Below are 23,498 nucleotides of genomic sequence, written 5' to 3' on the forward strand. Positions count from 1 at the left end.
TCTAACTGTTTACTTCCTGCCTCTTTTCTCACGCTTCTTTTCAGTCAGATGTGGATGGCCGTGAACCTTTGTTCACACATTGATAGTCTGCAAATAATGGACCCAATGGGCTCTTTGTTGATTCCCAGCTCTCTCGTGTCAGAAGGTTGACTTTTTTGTGATTTGTTTGAAAAATATTGACAACTTTCAGAGAGAAAACCATGGTTTTCAAAGCAGAGGTCTATGTGGGTCACATACATATATAAGGAACTTAACTATAACAACCTTTCCTATATCCTCATGGTCACCTCTCTTGGATCTCCTTTGTTCATCGGTCTTCTACTGATTTATCCAGCTAAAGGTCTGAGGGCATGCAAGCTGATCTCGGGAGACTTTGGGTGAAGGCAGGGTGAAGCTATACAGTCCATCACAGGGCAAACACAGAGAGGCAGACAAACCACACACACGTATAATCACAGCCATGGGCAGTTTTAGAGTCACCAATGCACCTCAAATGCATGTCTGAGAATGGATAAGATGAAGAAGTGATCACAAAATGATCACAAAGAGACAAAAATCAACGGCAACAAAAGTGGAGAAAGACACAAATGCCCCTCGGAGCTGGTGCAAAATGTGCACAAACACATGAGAAGAGGGACAGAGCTCCCGCATTCAGCAAGAGATGCAAAGAGATTTTATGAAAATGACACTAAAGACATGCAATCAGGATATAAACTATGGTAAAATGATATCATTTTCCATAATTGTTTTCTGCTGCTGACTTTCTCCTTTGCAACCGTCAGGTGGGATGGATGGAGCTTGATTTTACACACAAACTTTCTTTAAATCTCTTCCACATGGTCACATACTAATATTAGCATACATCTCAGAGAAACGCTGGCTGGAGTAATGTGCTGCTATGGCTGTAATCTCTTGGTGCTGTGATTAATTCCTTCCATTGTCAGTTGCTGTCACTCTACATTGGTAGACTTTACACCGGATTGCATGTTTACAGCAACAGGAGATCCATGTTTCAGAGAACTGGCAAAGGTCAGTCCGGGTAGCCACATTCCATCAATTTGTGGATATACCAATGTAATTCAATAAGAATCTTGTAATGACGACATCTGTCACAATATATAGACTAAACAGAAGCAAAAGCCAACAGATTCCCAAGAAAAATAAGATGAATTGGTCGGACTAAGACTGATCAGCTTTTCATGTCTGACTGTGTCTGTCTGAGATGAATGGAAATGTCTGGGCCTCCAGTGCATCACTGTGGGACTATTGTTAAGCTTCAGGCTTTATTTCAGATTTTCATACTTGCAAAGTGTCTGCGGATGAGCTCCCCCTCACAAAGCTTGCACAAACCCCCACCCCCTCCATCCACCCCCCAACTTGTGCTGCACATGCTTTGTCTGACTTCAAGTCATTTTGTTGCATTTTAGATTTTTTTTATTACAACCATACGATCCACAGACAGTAAAAGCAATAACTCCTGTTTTGCTTGAAAAAACACCACTTTAATGTACAGTTTGCAACTGTATTCTGCAGTTACCCAACAAATTCAGTTGTGAAATGTTTAAGCAAAGTAATAAACATCTTTATTCTCCATTAAGTTGTGTTCAATCAGAAAATTCCCCAAAATCAAAAGAAACATATCAAAATGTTAAAAGGAATCCCCTGCTGTGCCCCCTGAAGCTCTACACATCTATTATAAATGGAGATTTTACTTCTGTCTCTCCATTACATATTTTTTTAACACTCAAAACCAGCTCCGTTTTGCCATGCCCCGTCTCTCTGAACCTGTCAGTAGAGTGAGTTGTTCGTCTCCGCCCTCCTCCAGTCCCTCCCTCTCCATTCTTGGACACTTTCCATCAATGTAATTTAAGCATTTTAAATGCAGGATGGTTTGAGGCACGCAGAGAAAATAAAAAACAATCCATTAAAAGCAGGAGGAGAAAAAAAAACAACTAAAGGATGAGTGGGGAAGTTTGGAGCGGGAGAGCATCAGCCTGACGTTGATACAAAAAATTGATTTGGACGTTGTCACACCTCATTGCGAACACAGACACGCATATGCATGAGCAAACACCCTCATTTGCAAAGGGATGGAACCCCCCATTATGCAAACCTGTAAACAAGCACACACAGTCACATTTCTCCATCTCATTCCCCCGAGGAGAGGACACTGCATAGATAACTGACAACAAGAATATGGCAGCATTACAACCATCAGCGGCGGCGTGCGGGTGGTGGGCGTTCAGTTGTAATGAAAAATATGCCCAGCTTGTATTGGGAGAGAGAGTGGATTTTGCCAAGCTTTTAAAAGAATGTGATATTTCATTTGTGCATGTAGACTTTTAATCACTAGACAGTGAAAAAATACTGCAAAGGGAAGAGACAATTAAAAAGAAATAATTCTCAGTGGTAATCTGAGACCTGAGGGGTTAATCACTGAGTTAAATGCATCTCCGACTAACCGACGTTGATTCTTCCCCTGAATAATTCGCCACATATGCAGGAGCATGACCCGTCTCCTTTTTTTTTAAGGAGGGAAGCTGTGTTACCTCCACGACTTCATCGCCTCGGGAGGAGAACGGTGTTGCACATCTACAACTGCTGCTCAGCCGCTATGAGACGGACGCAGCGGCAGCGCGGTGGCCGGGCGCTGACGGCTGCAGCAGCGGCGCGGACCGCAGCGGGCATGCAGAGTGTAACTGACTCATAAAAAAGGATCTGTAATATATCATTTGTTATTTTCTGCATGTCTTTGTTTGACCATTTTGTCGTTCCCTCCATGCTTTTATTTTGAAGGCGCATTTTATGTTCGCGCTTTTATTTTGACACTTCCAGTGGAACCGGAAGTGTAGCGCTATAGAAACGTGTGCTTAAATCAAAAGGAAAGGTCTCAAAACTCCAGAGAATCAAGGAAAGAAAAGGAAGATGGACAAACTTTAATAGCGCCTGGCTAGATGGGGAACAAGGTATTTTGTCCTGTTTAAAGATGAGTCTACGAAATATTTGTTTGATTAAGCAGTTGAAGATGTTGGATTATGTATATTCATCACTGTTTTGTGTGTGTGTTTGCTTGTTTACTCTGTCTAGCTCTTACGGTGTTTGCAGAAGGAAGGTTTGACGGCATGGAAATAAATACTTCTGTTAAACATCAGTACGCTTCACCATTGTCTGGCTGGGTTCGCTACAGTAAGAGCTTGGACCACACCGATCTGAGGACATGCTGCCTCCACGACGGGCCATGATGGAGAGTCTTCACTATTCGCCTGGAGCTGCTGCTTCAATGCCACATGCTGTCAATACGGATCCCAGGAGTAGCAGGTTTTCTGGCATATCAGTGCATGATTCACTTTGGCAACCTGGGCAGTGGTCTCATTAACTCGGTGCAATGGTCAAGTACGGTCACACTCACTGACATTGTCTCAGAACTTCAAATAAGGTGAGCAACTCACAACCAGTGAACATTCAAACATTCATCAGTTCATCTACATCAAAGGAAAGAGACTTTAACACCTTTACATGACGGAAAATTCATCATAACTAAGGATAATTGCATATTGTTGGACTCTGCATTTCAAGTTGAAAATTGTCTTTGCTGTTTACTTACCTGAACACTCTGTTATTTGAATGTCTGCACATTATTGCAACTGTGATAGTTCATCTCTGCCATTGTTCTAAAATTTGTGTTCATGGTGTTCATTATAAGGTTTGATTATATCTGTAAAAAATTTCTTTGACTTGATAATTCAAAACTGAGTGAATGATGTCAAAGTCAGGTCATCTCACAGAAACAGAGGAGCAGATTCAGGCCCCTCATGAAGTTGAAGATTTTCAGGGTAAGCAGTCTGGAGTGGCAGATTCACCTGAAATGTCACATCTGAAAGAAAAAACTGAAACAACACAAAAAAGTGATCTCCAAGGTGAACTGGCTGACCCACCTGCAAATCCTCGGCGTTCTGAACGTGCACGAATCCCTACAGAAAAGATGCGTGAACTGCGTATGGAAGAGGCCAAGAAGAAGGAGAAAAGGCTGCTGTCCATGTATGAGCACTGGAAGGTCAGTGTACGCAAAGCGAGAAAACAGCTGAAGTCATACATGAAAGAGAGTGAGCTCTGGCCTCTCATTGAAGATCTTAAGAAGTCTAAGGATGACATAATGACCTTATATTTTGAAATTAGAGATCTCACCACGCCTTCCACTGATGTCAGAAGACGAGTTGACACTTGTGAATCAGTCTCCAAAGAAATCATCATCATTGCTCACAATCGAGCAATAGACGATCAAAGTGAGTTCAATGCAGAACAAGAAAAACAATGCCTTCACGAACTACTCCACCGTGACTATGCAAGATCGGTCTATGGTTCTTCTGCTTCCCTAACCAGTTATGGCAAGTCCGAACAAAATTCCACAGTCACATCTTTGGTGGCCAAGCGTGCAGATGCAGCAGCCGAACTCGCTGTGAAGGAAACTCAATATAAGATGATGATAGCAGAAGAAAAACAAAGGGAAGTGATAAGAGAATTAGAGGAGCAACAACGGAAAGACCTAGAGGTACAAAAGCATGAGTTGGAACGACTGCAGGCAGAGAAAGAAGTACGAGCAGCGGAAGCCAAGTTGAAGGTGTACAATAAGGAGATTGAATATGAAGCTGTTGACTGCATGGCCAATGAAGGGAGCAAGGATGCCAAGAAGCTGCCTATAACTGCAATCTCACCTCCTCATACTGACATTTCCTCTCTCGCACAGGTCTTTCAAGACAGCTTTGCTTTGAGTAGGCTCCCTATTCCAGAGCCCTTTGTCTTCAACGGTGACCCAATACGATTCACAGAATGGAAAGCAGCATTCACTTCACTCATTGATCAAAGAGCTGTCACTCCAGCTGAAAAACTCTTCTATTTAAAGAAATACGTCGGCGGCTCTGCACGTCAGGTGCTGGATGGTACCTTCTTCCGAATCGATGATGAAGCTTATCAGGATGCCTGGAACAAACTCAACCGTCGCTTTGGCCAGGCATTCACCATTCAGAGAGCATTCAGAGAGAAGTTAACCAACTGGCCAAGAATTCAGCCTAAGGATGCGGAAGGGCTCAGAAGCTTCTCTGATTTTCTGAATGCTTGTCAAGATGCCATGCCTCATGTTAAGGGTCTTGACATATTGGATGACTGTGAGGAGAACCAGAAACTTGTCTATAAACTACCAGACTGGGCAGCTTCACGCTGGAACAGACAAGTCACACAAAGCCTGAATGAGAAGCAAGAATTCCCCAGTTTCAAGGATTTTGCCATGTTCGTATCAACTGAAGCTGAGATTGCATGCAATCCAATCACGTCACTCCATGCACTTCGCTCATCAGATTGTAACACAGAGAAAAGAAATCCTCGAGACACCAAGAGAAACAAGGCAAGTGTTCTCACCACTCAGACAGCTTCAGACACTGTAAGCCAAAAGTCAGACCAGAGAAAAGTTAAGACTCCATGCATTCTTTGTCAGGATAACAGGCACCAGCTTCATTCATGTCCTAAGCTCCTGGAGATGTCGCTGGTGGAGCGACGTAACTACATAAAGGAGAAGAAACTCTGCTATGGATGCTTGAAGTCTGGCCATAGTGCGAAAGAATGTCGTCATCGTCACTACTGTGATAACTGTAAAGGAAAACACCCTACAGTTCTCCATGACTACAACTACAAAAGAGAAGGGACTTCCTCAGGGATGGAGCCAAATCAAGGCGCTGCTGCTACATCACTCAGTGTAGCAGGCGAAAGCTCATCCTACACATCAATGGTGATACCAGTGTGGTTGTCATCTAAAAATGATCCAACTTCTGAGAAGCTTGTTTATGCTCTCCTGGACACTCAAAGTGATACTACATTCATCGACCAAGAAGTGAGTGAAAGCATAAATGCAGAAAAGCATCCAGTGAAGTTGAAGTTGACAACTTTGAGTGGAACAAACACAGTTTTCCCAAGTGAGAGTGTTTCTGGGCTTCAAGTGAGAGGATACAGCTCTGCCATCCAGGTTGATCTCCCAGTTGCCTACACAAAGGACTGCATACCTGTGAATCGGGCTCACATTCCCACTTGTGATACAGCCAAGCAATGGAGTCATCTCAGAGAAATAGCAGATGAGATCCAACCACTAAAGGACTGTGAAGTAGGGCTTCTGATAGGCTACAACTGCTCCAGAGCCATGGCACCAAGGCAAGTCATCCTGGGAGGAGATGAGGAACCATATGCTGTACGGACAGACTTAGGATGGAGCATAGTAGGCCGCTCATCTCAAAGCCGTGATTTGCAGAACACAAGTCACCTATGCCACAGAATCACAGTGAAAGAGCTACCTCCATTGACTCCTGGTGATGCCATTCGCATCCTAGAATCTGACTTCAAAGATGGCAGTGAAGACAGCAAAACAGTGTCACAGGATGACATCATTTTTCTCAACAAGCTGGAAAATGGCATCCAGAAAAACAAACATGGCCACTACGAAATGCCTCTGCCGTTCAAAAGTAGGCCCAACTTACCTGACAACAAAACCTCAGCGATGATACGCCTCAGCCACCTTAAAAGAAAGCTGCAACGAGATGAAAAGTACAAGGAGCAGTATGTCAAGTTCATGGAAGAAGTCATTGAAAAGGGAGATGCAGAACAGGTCAAGGATGGTGGGAGTGAAGGTGAGAGATGGTACATACCCCATCATGGAGTTTATCATGCAAAGAAGCCAGATAAACTTCGCGTCGTCTTCGATTGTTCTGCCAGACACAAAGGAACCAGTTTAAATGATCACCTCCTTTCAGGGCCTGATATGCTGAACAACTTAAGTGGAGTTCTCATTCGCTTGCGAAAGCATCCTGTTGCATTGATGTGCGACATTGAGAAAATGTTCCATCAATTTCACGTGGATGAGGCTGACCGCAATTACCTGCGCTTTCTTTGGTGGAAGAAAGGAGATTTGAATTCACCTCCAAGTGAGTTCCGGATGAAGGTGCATCTGTTTGGTGCAGCCTCGTCCCCTGGATGTGCAAACTTCGGGCTTAAACATCTCGCTAAAGAAAATGGGGACCTTTACCCTAAAGCCTCACAGTTTATCATGAGAGATTTCTATGTCGACGATGGACTCGCAAGTGTTGAAAGCACTGAAGATGCTATTCAGCTTGCTCGAGAAGCTCAAGAACTTTGTGCCATGGGTGGTCTAAGACTGCACAAGTTTGTGTCAAATGACAGAGATGTCCTTGAGAGCATACCACCCTCAGAACGGGCGACCAATGGGAAGAATATGGATCTCTCTTTCGATGATCTACCTGTGGAGAGAGCGCTTGGGATACAATGGAATGTTGATTCTGATCATTTCCAGTTTTGTGTCAACCTCAAAGATCAACCTGCAACACGCCGTGGCATACTTTCAACAGTTGCCTCCTTGTTTGACCCCCTTGGGTTTGTGGCACCAGTTCTGCTCAAAGCAAAGATCATTCTTCAGGAGATGTGCAGGCGAGGTACAGGCTGGGATGATCTTCTCCCTGATGAGCTTCAGCCAAAATGGGATCAGTGGAGAAATGATCTAGCCCAATTAGATAACATCACCATACCCCGCACTTACTCACCTGTTGGTTTTGGCAAAGTCTTGAGGACAGAGTTGCATCATTTCTCCGATGCTAGCTTAAAGGGCTACGGTCAGTGTTCCTACTTGAGGCTGCAGAATGAAGACGGAGATGTTCACTGTGCATTAGTTGTAGGGAAATCCCGCGTCTCACCTTCAAAAGTCACAACTATCCCAAGGTTGGAATTGGCAGCCGCAGTTGTCTCTGTCAAGATGAGCAATATGCTGAAGGAAGAATTTGGAACAGCTGTAGCTGAGGAGTTTTTCTGGACTGACTCGAAGGTGGTCCTGGGATACATCAAAAATGAAGCACGGCGATTCCACACCTTTGTTGCCAATCGCATTCAGAAGATTCACCTCAGCTCAAACCCTCAACAATGGAGACATGTTCCAACCAATGAAAATCCTGCAGACTATGCCTCCAGGGGCCTGAGTCCAAATGAGCTCCTGTCATCCACCTGGCTCTCCGGACCCAAGTTCTTGTGGAACAAGGAAATTACGCTTCCTGCGGATGAAATCCCAGAGTTGATCATTGGAGACCCAGAGGTTAGAAATGTTCTAACACTCAGCACAAAAGCAACAAAACAAGGAAGCCTGGTCGATCGCTTGTCCAAGTTCTCATCCTGGTCACTGGCTACTCGAGCTGTTGCACGCATTTTAAGGCGCATCAGCAACAACAAATCAAACAACCAAACCACTGTAACAGAACGAGAAGATGCAGAACGCTGCATAGTCAAAAACCTTCAAAAGGATGTATATCACGAAGAGTTGAAGTTGTTGAGCAAAGGGAACATTCTGCCATCTCACAGCCCACTGCACCATCTTGATGCCTTTCTTGACAAATACGGTATCCTCAGGGTGGGAGGAAGGCTGTGTAACTCCACTCTTCCCAGCTCCATTAAGCACCCCACTATCATACCCAAGGATCATCACATCACAAAGATGATAATCGCACATCACCACAATGGAGTAAAACATCAAGGAAGAGGCCTTACCATCAATGAAATCAGGTCCCACGGCTACTGGATTCCAGGAATCAACCGGGCAGTAGCATCGTACATTCGTCAATGCGTCACCTGTAGACGGCACCGAAAACCCCCAGAAGAGCAAAGGATGGCTGATCTACCCCCTGAACGTGTGGAACCATCACCCCCCTTCACCTTCTGTGGAATGGACTGTTTTGGTCCATTTCTCACGAAGCAAGGAAGAAAGGAGAACAAGAGATATGGTCTTCTCTTCACATGCCTTAGCTCTCGTGCGGTTCATATCGAGATGCTGGACGACATGTCTACTGACGCTCTCATCAATGGCCTTCGATGTTTCATTGCCATACGAGGTGCTGTTCGTCAGATCAAATCTGATCAAGGAACCAATTTTGTTGGGGCCAAAAATGAGCTCAAGGAAGCACTTAAAGAAGTTGATGCAGACCGGCTGGCTGCATTCCTTTCGGAGAAACAGTGTGATTTTTGCATGAATGCCCCCTATTCAAGCCATGTTGGAGGGATTTGGGAAAGACAAATAAGGACAGTGAGAAGCGTGCTAAGATCCACTCTTGCTCTTTCCTCTGGCAAGCTAAATGATGCTTCGCTGCGGGCCTTCCTCTATGAAGCTATGGCAATCATCAACAGTCGACCACTGACTGTAAACAATCTCAATGACCCTCAAAGCCTTGAGCCACTCACTCCTAACCATCTTCTGACGATGAAAACCATTCAAGCCATGCCCCCTCCCGGTCAGTTTGTCAGAGAGGACATTTATGGTAAAAGGAGGTGGCGACATGTCCAATACCTGGCCGAACAGTTTTGGAGTCGATGGCGAAAGGAATACATTGCCAACATCTCTCTCAGGCAGCGTTGGCATACACCGAGAAGGAATCTGCAAGTTGGAGATGTTGTCATGATGAAAGGAGAGGATGCTCACAGAAATGAGTGGAGATTGGGCAGGGTGTCAGAAGCCACTGCTGACAAAGATGGACTAGTAAGGAGAGTTAAGGTCTGCCTTGGTGACAGGGGCCTTGGCAAAAGAGGAGAGCGTCTCCACAAGATGTCTGAAGTCGAGCGTTCAGTCCAGAAGTTAGTCTTGCTACTAGAAACTGATCAAACTTAACTATTCAGAGTGTTCCTTCTCACATAACTTGTAGACTTGCAAGATTTATGGTGATTGTTTTGGTAATCTTTGTAATTCTTGTGAAGTTCATTCAAAGAAATGTCATGATCATTTGAAATCATTTGCGCATAATGTCAGTTGTATATTGTTCCATTATTTACTCATGATTTGGTGGGAGTGTAACTGACTCATAAAAAAGGATCTGTAATATATCATTTGTTATTTTCTGCATGTCTTTGTTTGACCATTTTGTCGTTCCCTCCATGCTTTTATTTTGAAGGCGCATTTTATGTTCGCGCTTTTATTTTGACACTTCCAGTGGAACCGGAAGTGTAGCGCTATAGAAACGTGTGCTTAAATCAAAAGGAAAGGTCTCAAAACTCCAGAGAATCAAGGAAAGAAAAGGAAGATGGACAAACTTTAATAGCGCCTGGCTAGATGGGGAACAAGGTATTTTGTCCTGTTTAAAGATGAGTCTACGAAATATTTGTTTGATTAAGCAGTTGAAGATGTTGGATTATGTATATTCATCACTGTTTTGTGTGTGTGTTTGCTTGTTTACTCTGTCTAGCTCTTACGGTGTTTGCAGAAGGAAGGTTTGACGGCATGGAAATAAATACTTCTGTTAAACATCAGTACGCTTCACCATTGTCTGGCTGGGTTCGCTACACAGAGCGTGGCTCACATCAGTGTGGGAGAAACAAAGATGAGGACAGTCAGGCCTTAGAGGAGAGTACAACTAAAAGCTGGAGGTTGGTGGGGAGAAACAGGCCACTGAAATACCGAGTGTGAATTTCCAGGTCAGTTATTGTGCATCTGTTTTTAAAGGCAGGAGGTAAAACAGGCAAACTGTCAGTTTAACAGATAAAAAAAAAAAAAAAAAAAAATCCTGACTAAAGACTCAACATGACTGAATACTGGCCTGATGTGAATGAAACACGCTGGACAGCTGTCGTGACATATATTCTGCAACATTTGCAGCAATGAATGTAACTTATGCACGATGACTGTGGTTTCATTGTGTTCTAATAAAAACTTACCAACAAGCAATTCAATAAATGAAGGAGTCAAAATAGCAAAAGGAATATCCTCTGTTATGCATGTCAGTTTTGGTAAACGATGATGATATTGCTCTTCTGTTACATCCCGTGTTTGTTGTTCCGCTCTACTTTTACTCCCATCGGAATCTGTTCAAACTACAAGAAAGTGCGTTTGCAAGAGTATCATGTCTGCTTGTTTGGTGAGCACCGGAGTGAGGGTACCAGTGTGAACACGGAGGGATGAAAGCAACCAATACTCCACCTTTATGATACCCTGAAGCAAACACACTGCTTGTATATGGATAAAAATATTGTCCAATAAAATTTTTCCCTAATCATCCGTCCTCCATACTCTATCTAGTTAAACATCGCGGCTGCTGGAGCCGATCCCAGACAACAACGCACGGTACAGCTTGGACAGATCCCCAGGCCGTCACAGGGCAAACACAGAGAGACAGACAACCACACACACTCACACTCATGCCTACGGGAAAATTAGGGTCACCATTTAAACTGACGGGCATGTAAATAGTGAATTATTTCAGGTTGTTTCTGTTCTATTTATGGTTTGGTGTTTTAAACGTTTGAAGAAAACAGTGAGTGAGTTAATTCATCAACAAAAATAAAACAGATGAAAGATCATTCCAGTTTGAGAATTTTTTTAAATAATCATCAGTAAAACATTGAGAGAGAAGTTATTGAGCACATGTCAAAAAAAGTCATCAAATCACTATTGGAAGTGGAATAAAAGGAGTGACTCACTCTGTAGTCTCCTACTGTAAACCTGAACAGGCATATTTCAGCCAATGCGTGACCTCCTCTTCACCCTGGATTTATTAGAGGCCCCATTCTGCAGAATAATGCCAGACACTTTCCAGCACAGCTGCCCTGCAGGAGACCTTCAAAAGCTAAGTGATTTCTGCTGTCAGGTGCAAGAAAAGTAAATGTTGACGTTTCGTCCGAGGAGAACGCCTATCAGTCACCGGTCGGCACGCTTCACGGGGAAAAAGAAAAAGTGAAAAACAAACATACTGAATCTCAACAGCAAACAAGTCGAGGATTGCAGTTTAATGTGTGGATTTATTGAAATTCACCATACTCCAAATGGTGGTCAGTGTGTGTCTGTTAATTTGGCCCAGTGCGGAGCGTCTCTGACTGTGACAGGCCAGCAGACCTCCCAGGACTCCACATGCTACCTTGGTGCCTGGCTGATTGGCGCTCTACCCCTGGGCAGCACTTAGGTTGGGACGCCTGATGTGCATCAGACAAATTATAAATCTAATTAACTGTGAACTAAACATTTGTGGTACGTTTAATAGTCCCTGAGAGCTTCTTTGCATTAGCTTATTTAATTATACTGCCTCTCTACTACCTGTGATGAATAATTTACTAGTCTGACAGGGATGGTTTTTTTTTTTTTTTTTTGCTGGGAACTGAAACCCAAAAACTGGATCAAATAAAAGGGCGGAATATCATGCAGGCATCGATGTTTGTTAGCAATCAAATACATCATCCCAACATTTTCCTTCTCTGGAGAGTGGACTGTCAGCTTTGTTGGAAGGAGGATGAGGGTACAGTAACAGAGAACTGAAAAATGGAGGAAACAGAACAACACAGGAGAGGGGAAATGAGGGTCTGGGACTGTGTCAGTGAAAGCAACGCAGTCTCTGAGATCATTTACGCTCTCTCTCTCCATCATTTTTTTTATCCGTCAAAGGCTGTTAGTATGTGCCTGTGCATGTCCGCAGCACCACTGTTCTTTGTCAGTACTGTATTGGCAGGAAGATCCCGTCTGTGCGTAGCTCTGTCTCGCCATCTGTTCCTGGCTAGACTGCTGATATCTCCTCTTATAATATCCTGTTCGCCACTCTCAGTCTAGGTGGGGCGGTGGAGTCTTGTATCAGAATATTTTCCTATCCTTTGTCATCCATTTACCCATCATTACAGACATCCAAGCATCTATTCATTCATCCATTCACCACTAAAGCCATGGGAACATCCATCCAAACCTCATTTCTCCACTTAAACAGTTTATTTGCGAGTCCTGCACAATATTACAGGGAAAGCCAAGTTGCATGTTGACTACTGATGTGACAGACCTCCCCTCTCTCAGGTCTCCGCTCCGGACAGGAGAACAAACCACAAATAGCACTCAGCCTCACTCGTCCTGAGTGCCTCTCAGTGTCACACGAGGCCACTGCGGGTTGAGACGGGAGCCCCGAACAATATCTGTCCCACCCTACGTCCCAACCGAAATAATCACCACGTTAGCGTTTGTTTTTCCGGACAGCGACTTTCCGAGCAGGTTCCGTCTCATTGTTCTGCATCTTCCAGATCAGCATTAAATGTTAATCAGAGAGCTTGTAAGGAGCGCGCCATTATCAAGGAAGCCTCACTGTTCATTCAGCTGTTGAAAAACCATGATGTCTGTGGTGCTCCAGCAAACAATTGGCAGTGTTTGCAGGGTCGCGTCTTTGTCACAGCACAAGCGACTGCTATTGACTGGGGCAGCTGTTCTCATCTTGGGCGGGATCTCGAGGTGATAACCCACACCTCTGCACACATCAAGGCTTTGCTAAGTTTCAGTCTGCCTTCTTTCATCTTTTACAGGAGAGATTATTCTCTTGAGGTGAATGGCAGCATTAGGCTTTTCAGCGAGTGCCTAAACCGGCATGCTTACATGTAAGTGACAAAGCCATTCAGTGATTTTGAAGAGGGAAAAGGAGCAGGAAGTCAGATTGAAGTGTTGCACTACTGGTGGATGGATCAAGGAGGCTCATTCCAACACAAGTGCTTGTGTCCTATATAGTCAAAAACAAGTTATTACCCTAAAATCTGACTGTATGAAGATAAGCAGCATGTCTCCACCTCACTTTGAAATGCTGTGAGGAAGTCACAATGGCACATTTACTTTCAGACGAGTAAGAATTGTGCTACATAGTTAAACTGTGTCAGAACTCGGAGGATTCCAACAAATATCAAGATCAAAACTATCTAGAAAGACCATTTCTGGAAAAATGAATTTTAATGTAACAATAGCTACAGCTACAATGAAACTGTGGTTATTTCTATCACATCACAGCAACAAAGCTATGACGTCTGTACCTGCATGTCACCTCATAACAACAGTGTGCACAGTTCAACTCTTGGCTTGTGTGGAGTTTGCATGTTTAAATTCTGTTGAATTCTGACTCCTGTTTCCTCCCACAGTCCAAAACATGTGTTTGAGACTATAATGGATTCTAAAAATGGCGAGAATGTGATTGTGTGTGACTATCTTTCTGTGTTTTTTTCAGTAATGGACTATCCAGGGTTTACTTTGTCCTCATCCAGTGTAAGCAGGGATCAACTCCACCACACCACAACCATGAATCTAATAAAGACGTGTGGAAGACGGCTTGGTTTTTTTCTTTTTTGTGCATGTGGGCACTTTTTTGTTTTTTTTTGGTAATCCAGCCTTCTATATAATTCAAATACATGCTTGCTACATACTGAGAGATAGCTTTCAACCCTCCACCACTATTATCTGGATAAAGCAGATTTGAAAAATGGATGAATGCACTCCTGTCTCACTGAGGGTGCAGAGATTTATGGATCTGCTCTGTAATCTGCCACTAGAGGACAATCAAAATGTTTTCACTTTGCTTTTGGGGATCTAAGTATCCTTTTTTAACTGCTAATTTATCCAACATTGTGTTTGGTAATTACTTATGTAAGTTTTTCTTTTTTGGATCAACAATAAACTTTTTATCAGTCCAATTATTTACATCAGTCACATAAGTAATTTTATACATAGAAACCTGTCATGAAATACAATTTCACATTGTTTTACCTGAATGTCCTCTTTATTGAACATCAAGTCAAAGCATTGGTAAACAATAATTTGTAAGTTCAAAACACACCATCAGTCCTGCTTCCTGACCAGCAAACAAAATATTTCGCATGAATTTTCTAAATTGAATTTTTTTCAACTTGCAAACTTGACGAATGCAAAGTCTTGATGATCCCTGCATGTTCGTCTTGCATAAATAGCTGCCCTTTGGTTCTATTTCACTGCAGCAGATTATATATGCTTCAAAACGCACTTTTACAAACACTTTCAATTTCAGCATTTCTATCGAATGAGCAGTCTTGGACAGCAGCTCTCTTCAAATCTCCAAACATAAATCGGCATCAAAAAAATGCATATTCAAATTTTTGATTCTCTTTTTCTACCCTCGGTCTTCCTCCTCTTTCCTGTCTCTGTGTACAGCGTCTGGAGACCAGCGCTGCTTCAATGAGTTCGCTGATTAAAAGGCCTGCTGTACGTCTCTTTCTTTTGCCTTCCTGCTCACAATCACTCACGACGGGGAGGCATAACACGGGATATTCTCTCAAAATCCACGCTACCATTCTCTCTTCCTCTCTGCTTCTGTCTCCAATTATCTATTTCTGTCTTTCTCCGCCAGCCCCCCCCTGTATCTGCCAGTAACATTTTCAACCCACACTGCTGGTACAGTGGTACTCGCTACTTTCCTTGATGCAACCTGAAGCAGACTCCGAAATCCTCCACGCTATCAATAATCACGAGCCGCACAATGAAAGCCAGACATCAAGAAAAGAAAAAAGACAAACAGAGTGAAGTGAGAGAAGTGATGGAAGCATAACATATGCAGAGAGAATAATTACAGTGCTGTCTTTAGCGCAGACATGCTGTTTGAACAGAGTTACGTAAGAGCACCAAAGTGTCAAAGCACGAACCAAATCTTATGCACGTCACACATGCAACGGTACATTTTAGCCGCATATTTTTATTATTTAAGAGCGTGTCAATCCATTATTGAGCATGCATTTATTTTTCAGCTTTTAAAACACAGTAATTACAGAAAGTACACAACAGCAGTCACCTCGCAGTTACACTATTTCATTTGCAATTGACGAGGAGGAGATCCAGCACAAAGCCTCCGTCAGAGAAAAATGTCAGATTTCCATGCATTCCTGTGTTTCAGACTGCACGCCAGGACTAAACTGGATGTGACAGTTTACTGAAACTGAAGAATGTATTTGTCCAGTCCTGTTCAGCATGCATAAACCTCATCTCCGGACCTCGTGATGGCATATTGTGTATTTTTTTTTTTTTGGGGAGGGCCCTCCCTGTCTGACTTTTCAATTCACTCATCGTTTAGAGGGGATCTTCTATCGCGCCCTCCTTTGGTTATAAATATGTGCACAGCTCAGTAGAACAGAGCAGTATTTCTTCTTTCATGTTCCTCACCGTCTGGTCTCTCGAGTCCGTAAATCTAAGTGGCTTGCTTCCCAACGCCGTGGCTCAGTTACGCAGGGAATAAAAATACCTTTGTTTCAAATTCTATTAATTACTGCTCTATTCCTGTCTTCCCTCACACAGTTTGTCTCAAACCACTAATAAGATTCCAGTCCATTATTTTTTTAAATGTGAAATTAATTAAACATTTCTTGCTGAATCTCAATGCCTCTAATATTAAACAGTTATCGCTGACTGTCCATGTGCCATATTAATAATGAGTCTCTTTTGTGCTTTACCTTAAGGCCTACTTGATGCTCAACATTTACACCTCCCCCATTGTGAAGTAAGATTAAAGCAACGCCAAGGAAAGGTTATTCTGTACTTCAAAAACTGTATCTCTGCTGACATTAGAAATGGACTTAAGACTAATTAAAACTTTACTATTTACCGAATTCAAGACACACTTCTTGCTTTACGAGAGGTTAGTCAATATTTGGGGAGAGGCTGTCATGAAAAGTAACTTGTGAAAAAGTAACTGTGGCATTGGCACTTCTGAAATAAACCAGACCTTTACAGGCAGTTGTTCATATAAAGATTCAATAAATCTTTTTGAAACATTCAGTATAAAGAAACAACATTACATGACAATTGGAGGATCGAATCTCTTGCAAAGTCATAAAACTGACAGATTGACACATAACTCACATTTCATTTGTAATTACAAAGCGTTAGTTCTCTCATACAGTGGTGTATAGCCATGACAGTGTGATTGGTATTTGCTCACAAGATCAGGGCCGGCGATTAGGCTGGGCATCCGGGGCACTTGCCCAGGGCGCCGAGCCATAGGGGGGTGCTTGATGTGGCCGTGAGGCGCACCGCCCAAGTTGCGTTGCTGTGACGCGCCCCTCGACAAATATTGCCGACACAACTTTCGGCGATACTCGGCAGTCTCCTTCTACCCCACCCCCCCCCCCCCCCCCCCCCCCCCCCCCACCCCGCTCAACAACTATCACTGCGCGACTCTCCGTGACACTACCACGGGGCGTCAGGTTTGCCCAGGGTGCCTGAGAAGCCCGCGCCGGCCCTGCACAAGATCATTGGCAGATAATAACAAATCTCTAATATTGTTCTACTCCATCGTCTATCAGACCACATGAAAGGCTTTAAAAACAGCATTTAGAAGAGATTTCTTTTTATGATTGATCAAAGTTCGTGTTGTTTAACCTTCCCTGACTACCAGGCCGGGATCCTGCGTGGTGGCAGCAGGAGGCTGGAGCTTCTCCCAGTCCACATGGGGAGAGAAGCAGGACAGACGCAGGTCAGTCTGTCACACGGCGCACACTTCCAAGAAACTGCACTGAGGGAGCGGGCCAACAAGCATGGGATCTCCTCACTGAAGGACACTGAAGGAATGGATATTGATGCAATTATGTCTGTATGTTGTCTTATCAACGATCCAAAAGCCAAATTATTCTTAAATTAATGGTGAAAATAATCACCAACCCATCCAGTAGTCTTTTTACCCTCTTAGTCCCATGAGCCCTGAGGCAGAAGGATAAAGAACAGAAACACAGGGAAAGTGTGGGTGTAGGAGATGGATGAATACATGAGTAGATGGATGGATGGATGGATTGATGGATGGATGGATGGATGGATGGATGGATGGATGGAGCAGTTGTAAATCAAAACTGAAGTTGGACTTTTTTCTTTTCTTAATCCCATTCATCTTCTAATCTGCTTAATTCAAATTGGAAGCTTTAAAGTTTATTGTTTTTCAGCACAGGTCACGCACATTCTTAGATAATGACAGAGTCACCAATAAGCTTCATGTTTTTGTTCTACTAAAGTAAACTGGGGAAAATGAATGTGCCCACAGGGTAAACATGCAAACTCCATTCAAACCGAGGATTGCTTTTGATTAAAAAGGCTTGTCACTGCACACAGAATTATTCCAGTCTGTGGTCTTGCTTAGTAAGCAGAAGCTGAGAAAACTTGATTTCATAATACAAACTAGGGTTTTTTTAACACTTTTTCAGACTTTCAAGTAAAGCACAGATCGAGAGAGAGAGAAACTGCAGCTCATTTATCGTTTCTGAGCCAACAGGTGGGGAAATGATTTCATTCATCAGCTAACATGTACCCGAACACACCGATCTGGCTGCAAACCACATTCACAGGTATTCCGAGGTATCACATAAACTGCCATCTTCCTGAGCAACCTGAGATAAATCACAGAATAATATCTTCCTATAGTCCAGAATGGCCATTTGTTCTTTTGACTTCCATTGCAACCTAAAAATGCTGTATTGAAAGGACACTTTTCTGAAATAACTCTTGAGAGAGACACTGCCTGTGCTATAAAACGCATTTCTGGACAGTTCGGAGTAATGCAACATGATAAAGCTGGAGGCTGAGCTATAATTTTTTTTTTGGTAATGAGCCTGAGCTATTGATCTGATTCTTTCTGACACTGTGGACAGCCTTTAAGCATAAAGCACCATCTGTTTTTAGTGAGGAGTTCAAGTAGCCAAGTGAAGGGGTCACAGACACATGACATGAGAATTTTCAGCGTGTCACTGAATTACACAGTGCATGTGCAGCATTCAGTCTGTTCTTTCGCCATGTTTTGTCGTTCCACTGTTTGTTTGGTGTCATTTGTAGGCAGTTACTGGGTATTTTTATGCTTTGAGGATTGGCAGTGTCTACTGACTTTGGCATCCGTCCATCTTCTGTATCACTTTATCCTGTTTGGGGTCGCAGGAGGCTTTGGCGTGTGTACTTGAGTGTGTGTGTGTGTGTGTGTGTGTTTGTGTGTGTGTGTGCTAGTGTCTACATTTCACATCTAACCAGGAAGCTGAGGCCTTTGCTGCACAATGAGAATATAGATCATTGTTGAGGATTTTACTAACATTGACGTTGTCTATTTCCAGTCTGTCATTAATACAGTTATATTTATAATATCCTTGACACCGCCACCGCCCTCGTCCGTATGCAATGGCACTTATTACATCTGAGTTTTCAATATATGAGGTGTTGTCTTTCATTTTGAGCTCTGTTATATTTAACCTTTTCATTAGTACCTTTTGATTTGCACGACTTGGATGTATTGACACTGTGGAAAACACACACGCACACACACAGCCATAGCCAATAAGTCAGATTTCAGGTAGCATTAACATACGACCACTTTCACCCAAACCTGACCTTGAAATTCACAATTTAAACTGGAAACTTGCTGTTTGTCACAAAACAGGGTTTCCCTTTTTTTGCGGCAGGCAATCGGAGAAATTTCAAAGAAGACACACATAAATACACGTGTATACACACATCATACACACAGATCTCTCATGTAATCATGCGATCACTTCTGGCTGCACATGGTGACTCATCTTTGGTCCCTGGTGAAACCATATCTGGCAATGAGGTCCTCAGACATTTTAGATAAGGGAGTGTGTGACTGTGCAGGACCACGCACCACATGGGGAACTCCTCACCGAGCAGCACGCTTTACAGCTGGTGAAAACAAAGACATTAGCCTCTCATAAACCTGACAGTTGTACATAAAATAAAATGAATGTTACATTCCCCTGCCAGCAATATCACATCGTTGGTGAAAAAGTGAAGGGTTTTATGGAGCGACTTTCAAACAGACCGTGGTAAAGCATTCAATTAAAATGAGCTGTGTGCTGCTCATATATTTGCTATATTAACATTTTAGAGTAAAGTTTTGGATCATTGCACACACTGGATTGACTGATCTACAGCGTGAGAGCTGGTCAAACGGTATGCACTGAATGGCAATCATTAAATCGACTCTTAACCGGCTGGGTGTGGGTGTGGCGAACACCAGACATTCCTCCTGGTGTTTGTTTGGCAGTGCATAATGAGACACGGGCTGCGTCACGGCGACAGACAGTCAGAAAGAATCTCCTTCAGCATCAGGTGTTAGTGACCTCGACCTGGGCTCCAGGACTGAGAGTGAAAATTGCACCGTGTGGCTCTTGCCGACGCATCACACGCTATTTACTCCATCGTTACTTGCCCTGATGGAAAGGTTTGTGTCATTACACACCGTCTGCTCTCTAATTCTCCCATCCGGGCGCGCACACACACACACACACACACACACACACACACACACACACACACACACACACACACACACACACTCACACACACACACATCCGTGGCGTCTCAGTTACAGACATTACAAGCATGCACCTTCAGGCTGCACGCACACGCACACGCACACACACACGCGGCAGGACGCCTCATCAATATGACCTTGTGCATACATGCTCAGGTCACCTCGCGGGGAAATGACCGTAAAGGCGAGCCTCCACAGTGGATCCAAACCGAGCACAACAAGTGCTCAAGTGGCGGTCTCGCGGACACTACAGCATCACCACCTCGGGTGTATGCAGCATGCCTTCTCTCAGCCATGCAATGCTTTTAATAAAGCGCTTTTTGGTGAAAATGCACACATCCAATAACAAACCCATCCATCCCGGCGGCCACCGTTAGCTCGTTGGAATGACCCCCAGCATCTTGACTTGACATCAACATGCCACACTCAAGGGCATCTGGCAACCAACGCGAGAGCTTTAAACTATGGAGAGAGGCTGAATTAACACCGTCCACCGATGCATGAAGACATATTTTGCTTACCTTTGCTGTTATCTTCTTCTCTGTTGAGATGCATGACTCTTCTTACCATGTACTCATTTAGGCAGTCTTTTATTTTCTCTCTCTCTCTCTCTCTTCTTGTAGCAAAGCTGTGCGCTTTCCCAAAGAGTTCTTGGGATAAACTCTTATTCCAATGTATTTGTGATCCTCTGGCCGCCTAATGTCTTGCTCGGCTGCCACGCATGGACGCGCCTGCACTTGTGCGTCCTCCTCCCCTTGTTGTGCCGGAGCAGGTAGTCTAGGTGATGTTGGGAGTGTGTGTGTGTGTGTGTATTGTCTCTCTCACTTTCTCCCTCTCTCTCTGTCTGTATTTTTTTTTTTTAAATCCCAGAGTCGCTCAGAGGGCTGGTCGCAGCGAAGCTTTCAGGGAGGAGACGGCTGGCAGACGGGCGGGATGACGTGAAGTAAGTCGGTAGGAGGTCGTCTACTTCGAGCTGAGGCGAGGAATCCGCGCGCCCCGGGTGCTGGTGACCATCACATCCGAGGGCTTCATCCCCGACGCACGTTTGCTTTCGATCTGAAGTACACAGACTCGTGACGGCAGTAAAAACCCAAATAAACAGAGAAAAGTGTGCCTTGGACGTGTGTTTTCACCCTCAGCTGTTGTCTGTATCTGCAAGAGGGGGAAAAAAAGCATGGTCAAGTGCTGCGCCTTCGTGCTTGTTGCTCCTGCACTGACTGGCAATGGGGATAATTTTAGAAAATATAAACAGCCCTTCCTGATACTATGCAATACGCTCCAGAAATCGCTTGTGTTTTTCAGTTCGTCCTGAGAATCAGTGGGCTTCAGGTGGCGCGTTTGGGTGTATTTTTACGCGCAGCATGCTGAAGTTGGAGCCCACGTTTGATCTCTTCCTCAAACACACTGAGCCAAAGTCAAGCTTTTCGGTATTGACGGTGTCATGAGCAGTGTGCGCGCTCTCATTATTACTATCATCATACCATTGCCGCCAACAGGCTCCTCCAGTCGATAAGGCGCATTTATTCACAGCTCACGTTCGCCCCGACCTGAGCGTGACGCGCGGCTCACTGGCGGCCTCTAGTGGTGCGCACTGATCAGCGGCTGAAGGTGGGAAGCAACATTTCTACAGTTCATAATTAGTTAGATCAGGATAAACGCCCTAGTATGTCTAACCTGTGACTGACGAACAGTTTTTACAAGGTGCAGGAGGCGAGTCACCACTGCACAAGTCATACGTGTAATGATGGAAATTATAACTTTTTCCACATGTCTTATTTACCCCTTTTTCCCAAAACAGTAAGAAGTTGAGTTTTGAGTTCTATTAAAACAATTCTTCATTAAAAAATGTGTTTTTAAAAGTCATCCTATTTAGATATAGTGAAAACTAAACTAAACAAAACAAAACAAGCTGCAGTGAACAAACGAAAGCATTCAAAAAACTAACTCGGCTTCTGGAGCAACTTAAAAGCCTTTTCAGCTACCAAACAGCTGTCAAATATTTTTAAAAAAGTGTAATTTCTTTGGAAGTCTGGCATCATATATTACTCAGTCTGAAACTGCATGTGTTGGCATCTTCCTTACTTGGGTATTTGTTGTTTTGTAGCTAAAATGCCTCTTTGACAAGGATCCATTATTTTTCTCTGGCGTCTGTATTATTTCCATTGATGCATTTATTTTTCTTTTTTCAATTAAAACCTCAAACATATGCAATAGGCACATTTTGCTATGCAATCATTTGTGTTTATGGCCTACAATGATCACATTATCATAATTGAATTTATCAATAGCCCATTAACTGCGTCTCATAACTTGTTAACAAGATTTAGGAAATTGCACACTGCTTCAAACTGTAGCCATCTTCTGTAAACACAGCTGGAAAGGATTACTCTACTGGGTAATCATCCATGCATGAATCCATGTCTTGACAGGAGAAGCACAGACATATTTGTTTTTATCTTGCATGTAGTAAACAGACAACTTTTTGACACACAGTGAAGTGTTATTTCAGGAAAAGAAATCCTGCCTTATCTTAGATAAGTCAGTGCAGCGCCGTGTTTCTGTTACACCTCTTTATTCTCTTGTTCTACCGCTCAGATTTCTCTCTGACACCTCTCCTGTGATAGCACCTCTGACATCTTGTGTGATTTTTGTGCATCTGCATAGACGGTGTTCTGGTTTAGTCTTTTCTGTACGGCAATGCATTTATTCCCCAAGCATGCTGTGTGTTTATTTCTGGAACAAAACTCTTCCTTTGTGCATCAGACACACTCAAACAGCTCCTCTTGTTGCAAACTTCTGACAGCATCACTTCTCTTCCTCACCTTCACACCTCCACTTTTCCTCACACTCTTTCTGTGAATATTTATTGGCTTGCTGCAGTGCCTTTTAAGGACCTAAAACAACACATTAATCAGCACAAGTTGAGCCACGATTTTGTCCTTTAGGGTTCTCAGTGATGTTGAATAATCTCATAAAAAAACAAACTTTGCTCAGCCTCTGGGTTTTCTTATTTATGAAACTTGATTAACAAGCGCCCTGATTTCAGAGTTAGTTTTAGTTTCATTATCTAATAATCAACAAAACTTCTGTTAAAAACATTAAAAACACTGATGTATGGCAGTTTAGGGATATACAACATTAATCATGTCACATATGCACAAGTCAGATGATCATTTTGAACAAGAAATGTCAGAAACCTGAACCAGAGCTCCATAGGTAAATGGCGTATTTGCACATTAATATATGCCTAAAAGAGTGTTCTTTCTGCGTGTGCGAACTACTTATGACAAGGCATGAATGAAAGTGTGAGAATTGCTATATAAAGGTTGAATTTTCACAGGAATAAACGTAACTCTGTCATACCTGTG

The 23,498-nt window shown here is 43.3% G+C and overlaps 1 protein-coding gene across 5 annotated transcripts in view; it reads right to left on the bottom strand.

Moving 5' to 3' along the window:
- Positions 1-21,135, bottom strand: part of syt7b (synaptotagmin VIIb) — a 105,960-nt gene extending 84,825 nt beyond the window's left edge. For all 5 annotated transcript variants that reach the window (XM_030094564.1, XM_030094556.1, XM_030094548.1 and 2 more), the window contains exon 1: positions 20,652-21,135. In XM_030094564.1, coding sequence (XP_029950424.1) covers positions 20,652-20,700 — 49 coding nt within the window. In that variant the 5' untranslated portion in view covers positions 20,701-21,135. The remainder of the gene's footprint in view (positions 1-20,651) is intronic.
- Between the last annotated feature and the right edge of the window lie 2,363 nt (positions 21,136-23,498).

This window comes from Salarias fasciatus, chromosome 1 (assembly GCF_902148845.1).
Source record: "Salarias fasciatus chromosome 1, fSalaFa1.1, whole genome shotgun sequence".
In the NCBI taxonomy this organism is placed as follows: Eukaryota; Metazoa; Chordata; class Actinopteri; order Blenniiformes; family Blenniidae; genus Salarias; species Salarias fasciatus.